Genomic DNA, 14,023 nt, shown 5'->3' on the forward strand with positions numbered 1-14,023 from the left:
ACCTATTAATAACAGTTTCTTTCAACATGACATCTTTTTCCAAGCACTTTCCACCAAGAAATCTCTCAAGTTTTGAAACAACGGAAAGTGTGATGGTGCTAAGTCAGGGCTGTATGGTGGATGATCTAGTATTTCCCATTCATGGAAGTAGGCCCTCCAGATCGTTCTTCGTCATAATCATTTGTTCTTTCTTCATTACAAAGCCTACACCATTTACGCATATTTCTATCATTCATCAGATGTCCACCATTAACTACCGTGAATTTAAGCAGGGCGAACTTTTTTTTAGTATTTAGTAACAAAATAACTGACCGTACTTTGCAATCGGCTGGTTTACTGACCGTCATGGTGACGAACAAATCAGTACACCCTTACAACCAAATCACGAACAAATCAGTTAAATCTTACAACCAATACCGGCAGAGACCATAATGGCCGCATAGTAAGAGACTTACCAAGAGTGGCCGACCTAGAACTGACGTCACTTGACTGACATCACGGACACACTGCACAATTGGTTCTTACTTTAAAAATGGCCCTAATATGTTCATTTTCAAAAGGAAAAAAATTGAATTGTGTTCTTTTTCTTGGTACCTTCAGTATAATTTTAAATTAAAGAGTTATCGAAATTCATTTTTATTGTGCATATTACAGCTATCAATACATTAGGAAATATTATTTTCTAGCGTCATTTCTTTTACATTTGAAATATTTTCAATATTCTTTTACAACATAATTTGTGACTCAAAATACGTTTTAATAAGTCGTATTTATCAGCAAAAAAAATTTTATGAGCGTGTAGCGTAACCACCACTACGAAAATTAAACATCAATTCACTGTTATATAAGACATGTTAACTCGACTCTATGCCGGGGTACCTTCTCATAGATGACGGTTGACATTGTCTATAACGACTAGCCCCACATTGGTGACCTTCGGACGTGATGCGAACACGCCTACCTAGGCAGTAACGCCCACTTCGATATGAAAATGCCTACCTAGACAGTCACGCCTACTTCGATGGATGATCCACATTGAACAGTTGACTTGCTACTTGTGACTGCGACATTATCCACCTCCTCGCACTGTTGCTACTCAGTCTCGTCTCGATCACGCACAACGTCGGCTTGCATACTTATGATTACTCGACTGCTAATGGCAACAGAGGAGCGACTACGACCGTGAAGTTAATACACCTCTCACATTTAGCACTCAAAAATACGGTGATCTTAATACAGCTCTCTCGGCTTCTCACAAAGCAGCAATGAATCAACTAGTGGTATTCGTTCATCGAATTCTATCACAGATATAATTCTAGTGGGGGGGGGGGTACTGTAGCGTAACTACCACTACGAAAATTAAACATCAATTCACTGTTATATAAGACATGCTAACTTGATTCAATCAACAGGTACCTTTTGATAGATGAAGGTTGACATGGTCGATAACTCCGCCCCCACAAACGTAGGGAAAAAAATCAAACTTTTTTTAAGGACATGATTTTATGAATTATAAATAACGGATATATTTTCAGGATAATTTTCTGATTTTAAATTTTGTTTTTGAAAGTTTTTTCCCAATGGCAGGCCAATTTAAGAGAACAAAAAGGATAAAATAACAAGAAAAACAAGGCAAAAAGAGATAAATAGAATTGAATGCATAGTGACATGCTTAGCCCATACGGGCCCTAGCCTTCCAGTAGCGTCCACACACAGTAGTGGAGATGAGCGCAGGACAGACGGAAATATGGGGCAAGTCAGAGCTTGCATTTAGGACAGTCAAAAATGTTTATACTAAAAAGGTGTTTGGCCAGACAGTCATGGCCCGTTACAAGTCTAAAGAGAGGGACTGCCTTAAACCTGGGCTGATTTGGGATAGTTAAAATATGGTTGAACCAGGTTTTGTGTATATTGCTTTTACGGAAATTCTCTGAGAGCATGTTCCGGAATTGGTTCCGGACTAGCAATTTAAATGAGTGCAGAGAGATGGAGCAACGAGATGCTTGGGCAATAGTTGGCCAAGAAATCAGCTTTTTCATTACCCCGAATCCCGCAATGTCCCGGGATCCGTGGGTGCATCGTAGATCTACCTCCACGTGGTGCACCCTGGGCAACGCTCTATTGGCTAAATGATCTTCAACTCTGGCATGGGCCCGTCGCTGAATAGTAACTCATTGTTGTTTTTGAAAGTAAAATGCATGAAGACACTTTTTCTATACACAATTAGAAAGCTCGTTTTAGAATATTTCTAACGGAAAATAAGAATATTAACATTATCCTACACAGGAGCCACCTCCCTCCCCTTCCAAAAGTGGTATCATTTGCAGACAGTTCCCCATGTATCGCGTCTTTTAAACTTGTATTATTATTAATGGAACATAATTTTAAACTTGAAATCTCTCCAAGTTATATTATCTATTCATTTTTACAAAAATACAATTACATAATTTGATTAAATTGGATATTTTTCGTAACTGTTTTCGCTCTATTTATCGCTATTGTTAACGTTTATAAATATTAAAAAATTAAATTATTCTGTTAACTAACAGTCATATCCAAAAACAAAGTATAAGTGAATCGTCTGAAGTACATTTTCAGACTTTTTTTGTTTATTGACAAAATATATTTCAGAAGCTATAAAATTTGATTTAAAAAATTTATTTTATTAATTTGTATAGTATTTTTAGAGAACCAGTCGCATGGTACAAAAGAAACTCATATCTTTTGTAATGAAAAAGCTAGCAATATTCTTTTCATTCTGTAATTTCTATTTTAATAAATAACTTCAGTAAAATATTTAATAAGTTTTAAAACAACTGTAATAAAATATTTAATAATCGGGGAAACATCTGAAGTAAAATATTTGATAGTTGTTGAAACAACTGAAGTAAAAGATTGAAGAATTGTTGAAAAAACTGTAGTAAAATGTTTCATAATTATTGAAACAACAGAAGTAAAATACTTAATAATTGTTGAAGCAACAGAAGTAAATAACTTAATGATTGTTGAAACAGCCAAAGTAAAATATTTCGTAATTGTTTAAACAACTGAAGTAAAATAATTAATAATTGTTGAAACAACAGAAGTAAAATACTTAATAATTGTTGAAGCAACAGAAGTAAAATACTTAATGATTGTTGAAACAACTAAAGTAAAATAATTAATAATTGTTGAAACAACAGAAGTAAAATAATTAATAATTGTTGAAACAACAGAAGTAAAATACTTATTAATTGTTGAAGCAACAGAAGTAAAATACTTAATGATTGTTGAAACAACTAAAGTAAAATAATTATTAATTGTTGAAACAACTGAAGTAAAATAATTAATAATTGTTGAAACAACTAAAGTAAAATATTTCGTAATTTTTTAAACAACTGAAATAAAATGTTTGATAATTATTGAAGCAACTTAAGTAAAATATTTTACAACTGTTCAAACATTTGAAGTAAAATATTTAATAATCTTGAAAGAATTGAAGTAGAATATGTAATAATTGTTGAAACAGCTGAAGTAAAACATTAAATAATTGATTAAACAATATTTAAATTACCACAAAAATAGTTTTATAATTGAAAATATGTTACCGTAAATGGTTTTATCTTAGACTCCATTATTATTATTTACAAATTTTCCAATGAATGAATTTTTACAATTATCCAATAAATGTTTTCTTTAATAATTCCACATTGTGAGACACAATCTAAACCCACTATCATTCCAAATCCTTTATGCATTTAAAGTTGCGAAAAATAGAAAAAACCACGATAACACTTGTCATATTTGGAAATATCAATACATCTATTGTTAGTGTTATCTTGAATTTTGATTCCAAACAAAACGATTTCAATCGATCACTTGACTGTATAAATTAAATATCTCACTGGTAACTTTTAGGTGCATCACGTTCTTTCATACTGAAACTATTGTTTATTTATTTATTTGTTGCCTTTTTAAAGATAATTTCCTTTCTGTTTTTTAATTATAATTTTTTATATATCACGTTGTTGGCAATATTAAATTTTAGAATGTAATCGCAAATAACAGTCATTTTCCACTTGTCATATATTATCATAATAAACGAAAGATTTTACAAAGCTGGAAAAAATCATATCATACTTAAATTTCATAATCATAAAATGCGTTTCTAGATTAGAAAAATCTTTTATGTCAAAAATAATCCTTCGCATTTTACAAAGGCAAACACACGAATCTTTACTCTCAAAACAAGCTGAATTTTTTTTAATAGATTAAATTGAAAGCTGGCAATTCTTTTCTGAAAACAATCAGGTCTTATTTCTTTTTCGTTCGTTATAATAAAATAAAGTTTTGAAAATATAAGTCGATCAGCATAAATAGAAAAAAATGACATATTCAACAGATAAATTCAACAGAATAACTTTTAGAACAGTACAAATGCGTAACTAACACAGAATTTTAACTTATTTAAGGTCAAGGGGCTTGCATACATACATTTAATAGCTAAATATTGATCAAAAATGCATACAGTGAGAAGAGTAATATTAAAAACTGAGAACATTAAAATTTGCTTTAGTGTCGTAAGCCTATAAAACTTAATTTTGAAAGTTAAGCTTATTAAAATTCATTTTGAGCCTTCAGTTCGATAAATAATTGTCAATCATTAAAATTCAATTTTAGACTTTAATAAAAAACTTGGTTCACAATACATAACATATGATAAAACATATTAAAATTAATTTTACTATTTTATTTCTATTAAATTTAACTTTTGAATTTAAATCCTATCAACTATGATCATCCCTTCTGTATAAAATAATTTAGCGTATAGAAACTAGTGAAATCGTCAACGTTTTTAAAACATCAAACCTATGCTAATTATTCTTATATATCTATAATATATTGTCGAGTCTCAGTAGCTCAGTGGTAGAATTCGCTTCTATAAAGCAGAAGGTCCTGGGTTCGATACGGGAAGCGGACACTAAATTTGCTTATTTAATTTATGAACATTCCAGAAGCTTCTGGAATGTTCAGGTTATGCCATTTCCTCTTTAGTTGTTTCGTAGGAAGTTTCTAGAACATTCTATTCTAGTATATAAGCAATCCCGTCATTGTAAAGAGGATTCGAGTTCTCAGTTCAGTTCCGTGAAGCAGGGTTCTCGTTCGGTCGTTCAGTTCGAGTTCAGTTCCAGTTCTCAGTAGGAGTTCAGACAGTTCGGTTCGAGTTCGTTCGTTCAGAAAAGTTCTGGAGTTCGTCAGAGTTATTGTAAACAGGCAGTCATTTTTTCAAAACAAAAGGTCCTTCAAGACCACCAATTAACTACTATCCTAGTCTTTTTTAAGACTGTTATCTCATCAGCACGTATGTTATTTATATCTCGATTGCTCTTATTATTAATTTGATTATTTTACTGAATATTGAGATAAGCATTCACTGAAATCCTTCCCTTGTCAAGAACGCCCAAGTGGCTCAGGGTGACTGATTTTCAGGTGATAACTAACGGTCACGTATGACTATATCACTGTGTTGAATTGCTTTTAGCTAATTTCTCCTAGCAACCTTGGTTGTCGGTCTAAATTTATTGAGATTAGGGATATTACTATTTTTACTATGGCTAAAGAGCAATTGAGTAAAACGTTTGATTTGGATTCCTTTAAAGATTCCTTGTATGATGAACTCTTTAGAGAGCATAATATTATTGCCGGCCTTCAATTGGCCGAGCCCAACCCACAAAACCAATTTTTTCTGATGCAACATAAAATTACTCGAGATAATATCCAACATCAGATTAATTTACTGATAAACAGAGATGCTGGAAAATGCCCAGCACCAAAAAATGAAGAACATAAACTCTCATTTGGCTTTTATAATGATATAAATCCTGATGCTTCATTTAAAAGTAGTATGGCGTCGAGCAAGGCGTCAAAATACGAATCAAATGCTACTCCCAAGGGAGAGGATTATCAAACAGTTAAAAAGGGTGCTAAACCCAAATCCCCAACAATTACTGTTCCTATAATAACAACAAATAAATTCCAGCAATTAAATGAAATTAAATTGACTGGAAATAATTCAGAAAAATCTCTTATTCCAACATTAAATCGGACTAAGAAAAATAGGCTAACAGCCAATGAGAATGCAGAAACCCCGAAAGGTGCTTACGTCACCAGCCCTGGATCCTCACCCTTAACGCCTAGGCAAATACTTATCAATTCAATGTCTGCCCGAATTTCTAAACCTAAAAGACGATTATCGGGTGATTTTAACTCGATTTCGAAAAAATTTGATGATAAAAATAGCGATGGAGAATACGAAAATGATTTTCCCCCTATAAATAATAATAACGACGGAGAAATGGATACGAATACCTACTCAAATAACGGTATCCCATTGGTTGACTCTGAAGATCCTATCCAACCAATAGAAAACAACCAACAAACTTACGATTTTCAAAATGAAAACTTAAATTTTAATTCAAATGTAAACAAACAAGTACCAAAAACCAAACCCCCCCGCAATAATAATTAAAGACGACAAAGTAACATGGAATGATCTAAATGAATCACTAAGGATGAATAAAATGACCAAATTTCACGGTCGAACATACTTTGATACTATTAAAATCTACCCACATGATAATGATACTTGCAGGAAAATTATAGATTTCCTCATAGCAAAAAATGTTAAACACCACACCTTTATTATCCCAGATGACAAGCAAATGAGAGTCGTCATCAGAGGCTTGCCTATTAATATAGACCTTAATCAAGTTAAAGAGGAATTAATGGATGAACATCAATTAAATGTGATTAGCATGACCCTTAATGACCAGTCGCCGAAATGGCACTAAAACTGCTATCCCACTTTATTTAATCACACTACCATTATGCGCACAATCTAAAAATGTGTATAACATAACTATGCTAAATAATCTAAGTGGTATCAAAATCGAAAAATATAGGGGACGACCGGGCCCCAAGCAATGCCACAGGTGCCAGCAGTTCTTTCACTCCGCTAATTTTTGCAGGCATGATCCTAAATGTCTAAAATGTGCTGGCGATCACTTAACCAGCCAATGTTTAAAACTATCAGATTCAAAAGCAACCTGCGCATTATGCAACGGTGATCACACGGCAAATTACAGCCAATGCCCAAAAAGGCCAAAAATAAATAACCACAATAATAGCAATTACAATAAACGACCTCAATTCTTTCCAACTAGAACTATCACAGGAAAATCATACGCTGATATCCTAAAAAATTCCGATAACGAAACCGAAACCATAAATAATAGTCTAACAGAAACTATAACTGAAGCAAAAGGCTTAATAGCCGAACTTAAATCTTTAATAGATAGCATTAATGGACTTGGACTCACCAATATTTTAAACTCAGCTCTTAATAGAAACAATATCAATAATGCTTAATACAACTAATACAAGTAAATCAATTACATTAACCCTCTGGAATGCGGATGGAATTAAATTTAAATTAGACGAATTAAGAAATTTTCTGTTAAACCACGACCCAGATATCTGTATGCTTACAGAAACGCACCTCACCCCACAACATAAACTAAATATTAATAATTATGATACTTTCAGGTGTGATAGACTCACACATAAAGGCGGCGGGGCCGCGATCCTCTCAAAAAGATATCTCAATGCTACATTACTGGATATTGATAACAGCAATGGATTTGAACTAGTAACAATTATCCTAAGCATTAATAATAAAAAATATAAATTTTCATTTATTTACAATCCTCCCAATAATACCCTGAAACAACAAGATATTGACTCAATTTTTAATGATAACATAGACACCATTGTTGGAGGTGACTTCAACAGCAAAAATACTATTTGGGGGTGTCGAAATAATAATAAAAATGGAATTGCACTAAAAGACATTTTAAATAGAAAAAATTTTAAAGTGGTAGCACCAATACATCCAACCTATTACCCTAGCTTTGCTAATCATAGACCTGATATTCTTGACTACTTTATTACAAACTCAAATTATCCCCTATGTGCTGATGTAATAAATGATTTATCCTCAGACCATTTACCAGTATTCTCCACATTCTTGCAAAATACCAAAGCAAACCACCAAAAAATTAAAACAACAAATTGGCAAAACTATACACAGTATCTGGAAAACTTGGAACCAAATGACTACCAACTTAATAGCCCTAAAGATATAGACCTAACTATTAGCAAAATTAACACTATGCTAACAGATGCATTTTATAAATCAACCTCCGAAAAAACAGCAATCCCTAATTTCATGAAACTTCCCGACCACATCCGACAACTGATAAAATACAGAAACAAAATTAGGAAACAATGGCATAAATCTTTTGATCCTCAGCTTAAATCTGAACTAAACTACTTGAACAAAAAAATTAAAAAACAGTGCCAAGATCATCGCAACGAAAGTTGGCAAGAGAAACTTGAAGCACTTAACACCAACGATAATTCTATCCATAAATTAGCTAAAGCTCTTAAAATTAATAAAAATATAAATAGACCCATCCACGGTAAAAATGGTCTAGTTTTCACTTCAGAAGACAAAGCTGAAGTTTTTGCAGACACGATGGAGGATCAATTTACAGAAAACAACAATAATACTAATGATGATTTCGAAGATCAAATTTTAAAAGAAAACAGAAATTATTTCAATAATATAGTAATGAAAAATAGCATTAGTCCCACTACCAATGATGAAATTACAGCACTAATTAAAAGGCTCAAACCTAGAAAGGCACCAGGAGGTGACCAAATCACTAACAAAATGATTAAAAATTTACCAACAAATTGCATTAATTATATAACTAATATCATTAACGCTTGCCTTAAATTATGCTATTTTCCCACTAAATGGAAAGAAGCTACTGTTATTCTTTTCCCAAAACCACTTAAAGATCCAGTAATGCCTCAAAATCATAGACCTATAAGTTTACTCCCCTCATTAAGCAAAATATATGAACGAATAATCTATTACAGAATTGAAGACAAACTCATAACACTACCCGACGAACAGTATGGGTTCAGGAAAAAATTAAGTACAACTAAACAGTTAATTAGAATAATTGAATTCATCGGCCAAGCCATTAAAAACAAGCAATGCTCAGCATTTTTAATGCTAGATGTAACAAAGGCTTTTGATGGAGTCTGGCATGCTGGACTCATCAATAAATTGATTAAATTAAACTTTAATAGTGACCTAATTATTCTACTAAAAAACTACCTAAGCAACCGCTCATTTAAAATTAAAATCGATGATACACTTTCAACTAGGCGTATTATTAAAGCTGGGGTCCCCCAAGGAAGTATCCTTGGACCCATTCTTTATCTATTTTTTGCACAAGATTTTCCAATTAACAGAACCGATCACAACTGCCTCACTGCCTTCTTTGCAGATGATACAGGAATTATTATTAAGTCAAAATCTGCAAATAATGCCTTATTAAAACTGCAGGATAACATCAGCACACTTGAAACTTGGTGCTCAAATTGGAAAATTGATATTAACGCTCAAAAATCCAAAGTGCTTATTATTAAAAAGCCAAGAAGCCAAATTATTACAAATACTCTAACCTTTTATGAAAACCAAATTCCAATTGTTAACCAAGCTACATATTTAGGTCTCACAATTAATAATAAATTAAACTGGGACGATCATATTAATAATATTCTTGGTAAAGCCCATGGCATTAATAATAAACTGAAATGTATCCTTGGACCCTTTTCAAAAATGTCCCTTAAAAACAAAAAATTCATATACACAACATATATTCGACCGATCTTAACTTCTGCATCCCCAGCCTGGTGCAACTTGAATAAAAAGCAAACAAAGAAATTAAATACCTTCCAAAATAAAATTCTAAGAAAAATGAGTGGAATGCCATACTTTATAATAAATAGTGCCATCCATAGAGATTTCCACATTAAAACCTTAACTGAAACAATTGTTGATCTAAATTCCAAATTTTTTAAAAATGCGATGAAATGTAATGCAGCAAACTTTTATAAAATTTTTGAGGCAGATATGTTAATAGAGGACTCTAAAATCAGACCTATTGCATACTTTCTAACTAGTGATGCAATACTTTCGAAAAATTTTAATTAATTTTAAAAAATTTTAATATTAAAAAAGGCTTTTAAAAGGGCCAATTTAGTTGCAACATTTACCGCTAAACTTTATTGGTGCTGATTGCATTATCTCAATATTATTTACTTGATATTTCTCCGCTAGCCATAACTGGCGCTAATATTCAACTTCAAATGTAGGCGTGGCTTTGGGCGCTGCAGTCGCGCACATCTAATATTAAACTAATATTACATTAGTTTCCTTCTTTTCTCTCTCTCTCCTTCTCTTTTATCACAGATACAACCAAGTCAGATCTCACTAGTACCAGATAGAAGGGTAAAAGGCCCCTACGGGGCCTAAAGGCCCTGAGCAATCCCAAATGATGATGATGATGATGAAAGAGGAGTTCTTCTTGGTGCAGACTGGTTCTCGGCGTTTGTAATTTCTTGACGTTAATAAATTGATTATCAAAACCTCATCTTGTAATCTACACTAAATCTAAACACTTTAACGTGACAATATATTCTTACATGCACATATGCTACCTAGTCTGATATACCTATATCTATTTTTGTATACCTATGCTATTTATTCTGAATTACCTATTATCTATATTCTTATATACCTATGATGTCTATTCTGATATATCTATTCTAATATACCTATGATGGAAACTCATATGAGAAAACATATTAACGGGTCAGATGGACTCACAGCTGGAATCATGAAAAGATAAATCTTTATAAATTAATTTTGTTGAAAAATATATTTAATACGCTTTAATATCTAAAGAAGCCTAATAATATTTATTATAGTTTTTTTTTTTTTAAATAACCTGCTTAATTTTCCTCCAAACCACTCAAAAAATACAATTTTTGGAAACTTTGCTTCCTCTATAACATGGGAAAGAGCATTTAAATCAGTAAATATCTATCCAATTAAATGCAAGATACTTGAAAGTTTGTTTGTTATGAAATTATATGTTAATACTACTTGTTATTTATATGCTAATAATACTTGTTAATGATATGTTAATAGTACGTGTAATAAAATTATTATGTTGTTATGAAATTATAAGTTATTATGAAATGAGTTATTATGAAATTATATGTAAAGTTGTGAAATAAGTTCTTACGAAGCTATATGTTAAGCTATGAAATTATATGTTGCGTATGATGTAATTGAATCATATGTCATGAAATTATGTGTTATTTGTGTAATTGAATCATATGTCATGAAATTATGTGTTGTTTGTGTAATTGAATCATATGTCATGAAATTATATATTATGTATGTAATTGAATCATAAGTAATGAAATTATGAGTTATGAGTGTAATGAAACCGTATGTCGTGAAATTATATGTTATGTGTGCAATTGAATCACATATGACATGAAATTATATGTTACGTATGTAATACAATCACACGTCATGAAATTATACAATGTATGACTAATTTTAAAAGTATAGCTTAATGTGATAATATTTTGAGCTTTGAACTTTTTCGCAAGAAGTTTTATTTCCCGATCTAACTTTAAGTATAAAAAAAACTGAAAAAAGGTATGTTAAGTCCCAAAAAGGCTTTTTTAAAAACATGTAATCTATTTTACTACGCAATGACAAAAATAGCGAAGGTGATAAACGGATTGCATGACTATTTGAAGTTATCTATTGTTTGACTGGAATGTAAAACTTAACTCACCACTTTCTGAGCTGTAAGATATTATATTGATATCATAAACTTTCATGTTGATACCGCATACACCAAATGATAATGTATCTCAAAGGAAATGTATTTTAATTATTCACTATAATTCATTCTAATACTCATTAATATCAATAACAATTGCTTGAGAATTTTCTTTCAAATCTGTTATAAGTTTTTTTCTTTCCAAGCTACATTTTTTTAAATAATTTTTTTAATCTATTTTTTTGCCGAAATGAACAAGTTTAAAAACATTATGTATAACAAGAGGTCGCAAAAGGGATATGATAAGCTTCTATGGGAGTTAAGGAATACTATCAGGATTAAAAATACTGCAGAAACTATGCCCGAAAATGTCGTCATACGCGGCTAGATGCGCTCCCCTATTATAATCTTCTCAGAAGAAAAAACACACAGTTCATAATAGGAAAGTTCACCTATCGGTGAATGACAACATTTCTGTCAATAGGCTCCTATGCAGTTTTACTCCTTACGATGTTCAAAGAATCCTCTGAAAAACAACTGGTAAAATTTTCATTCTGAGCTAAGTTAACTGTTAACTGGACTTAAAGCAGAAACGTAAATATATCTTCCTCATAAAAGACACTTTTTTGTTCAAAATTCAAGCGAAAACCGGTTCTGAATTGTGCGAAGAAACTTTCCCTTCATAAATATACACAAAGAAGAGCTCGTTACGTTATGGAACCGTTTAACCTCCTTATAGTTTGTCTAGGATAAGAACTCCTCCAGACATTCGTCTGAACCTATGGCGGTGACTATGGTAACGAGATCTGACTATTTCAAGTAGGGGTGCGGGGTACCTGTTTTGGGAGTGGTTTCAGCTCGAGTCAACGAGAGAAAGGGAATCTCTTTCTTCGGTCCATTGTGTTAGTCCTAGAATAAAGCTACCCTCTCTAAATTGCGCCATTTTTTTTCCATAGCACCAGACTGCCTCAGACTTTGTGGCTGGAGGAGTTCTTAGCTTAGACAAACTATACTTGCTTTGGAGATCGCTTTATTTATGAAACAAACATTAACATCATACTATAGAATAGATATGAGGCTCCACCGTATTTGCGTTCATTTTGAACTATCTCTTCCTGTGCTTCTGAACAGGCTATAACAGGGGTGCGTCATATAACAGGGACAACAGGTACAACAGGAAACAGGTTATAACAGGGAAGTGTCTTTGACCCAGCACGACAACTTTTCTAGGCATGGGTTCCAATGCAATTTTAATCCTGATGATGTGTCATAACTAACTAGAAATTCGTCGCAAAATTTACGTGACCCTCTGTCATGTATAACTTTCTTAAATTTGTACATTTCGACAAAGTGACTAAAAATATCATTTTAAAAAAAATCTGTAGCTTAAGGAGCAAAACTAATTTCAGATGTGAAATTAGAATGAACCCGAATCAGAATAGATGAAGTATTTGTGTGAATGCAACAAGCAATTTGTTCCACAGTGTAATCGTGATTAATAAGTATACGAAAAATATTATTTGTATTATATTATCAGGGCTCGAAAAACAGTCCGTCCTCGGCGGTCAAAAATTTCGCGCCGACAACGAATTTCTCGAATTATTTATCGGCACTCAAAAATTTTTGTCTGTTATGTTTTGATCAGATTTCGTATTTATTCAAGTAAAGTTCGTTTTTGTACAAAAAACAAACACGCTATCAAAGTTTAGCGAATCACAACTGAGGAAGTGGAACTAGAAACATCAAAACAAGTTTGATTGTCGGAGGAAACATAGAGAGTTTGAAGGCTATTCTTTTCTACAGTTTCAAGCTCCATCTGTTAATCAAACCTTATTTTGATATTTTTCATCCGCCTTCCTTACTTGTGATTCTGCAGACTTGCCTGGTCTTAATGTTTAATTACGATCACAAATGTATGTGCTTTTTTTTACTTCACTTTTGAAGAGGGTTCTAAAAATATACTTTAACGACAGTGATTAATATTGTATCTAGCTACACGTTGAATTGTCTGGAAGAGGCAGACTGAGAAAGCATTGAACTGCACAGGGCAGTAGTGCTATTAAAGAAGAAGAGGAATATTATCGGTCTGTGTATACTACCCATTTATTAAGCAATTTATAAAATTCTCGAATAAATTATTACTGGATAATAATTTTAATATCATAAATCAAACCTCACCTAAATTGGAGACAACTATTTCCTCTTTTGTTTGTTTAAGGACTATTCAAAAAACAAAAAATCTCATCTAAAAATCCAGATAG

The 14,023-nt window shown here is 32.2% G+C and overlaps 1 protein-coding gene across 1 annotated transcript in view; it reads right to left on the reverse strand.

Annotated features, from left to right (window-relative positions):
- Positions 1–3,885, reverse strand: part of LOC107446298 (sodium-dependent nutrient amino acid transporter 1) — a 34,226-nt gene extending 30,341 nt beyond the window's left edge. The window contains exon 1 of the mRNA XM_087157396.1: positions 3,588–3,885. Within this exon, the coding sequence (XP_087013522.1) occupies positions 3,588–3,614 (27 nt within the window). The 5' untranslated portion in view covers positions 3,615–3,885. The remainder of the gene's footprint in view (positions 1–3,587) is intronic.
- Positions 3,886–14,023: the final 10,138 nt, after the last annotated feature.

The sequence above is a fragment of the Parasteatoda tepidariorum genome, chromosome 2 (assembly GCF_982258835.1).
Source record: "Parasteatoda tepidariorum strain Cologne lab strain chromosome 2, Ptep-v5.0, whole genome shotgun sequence".
Lineage (NCBI taxonomy): Eukaryota > Metazoa > Arthropoda > Arachnida > Araneae > Theridiidae > Parasteatoda > Parasteatoda tepidariorum.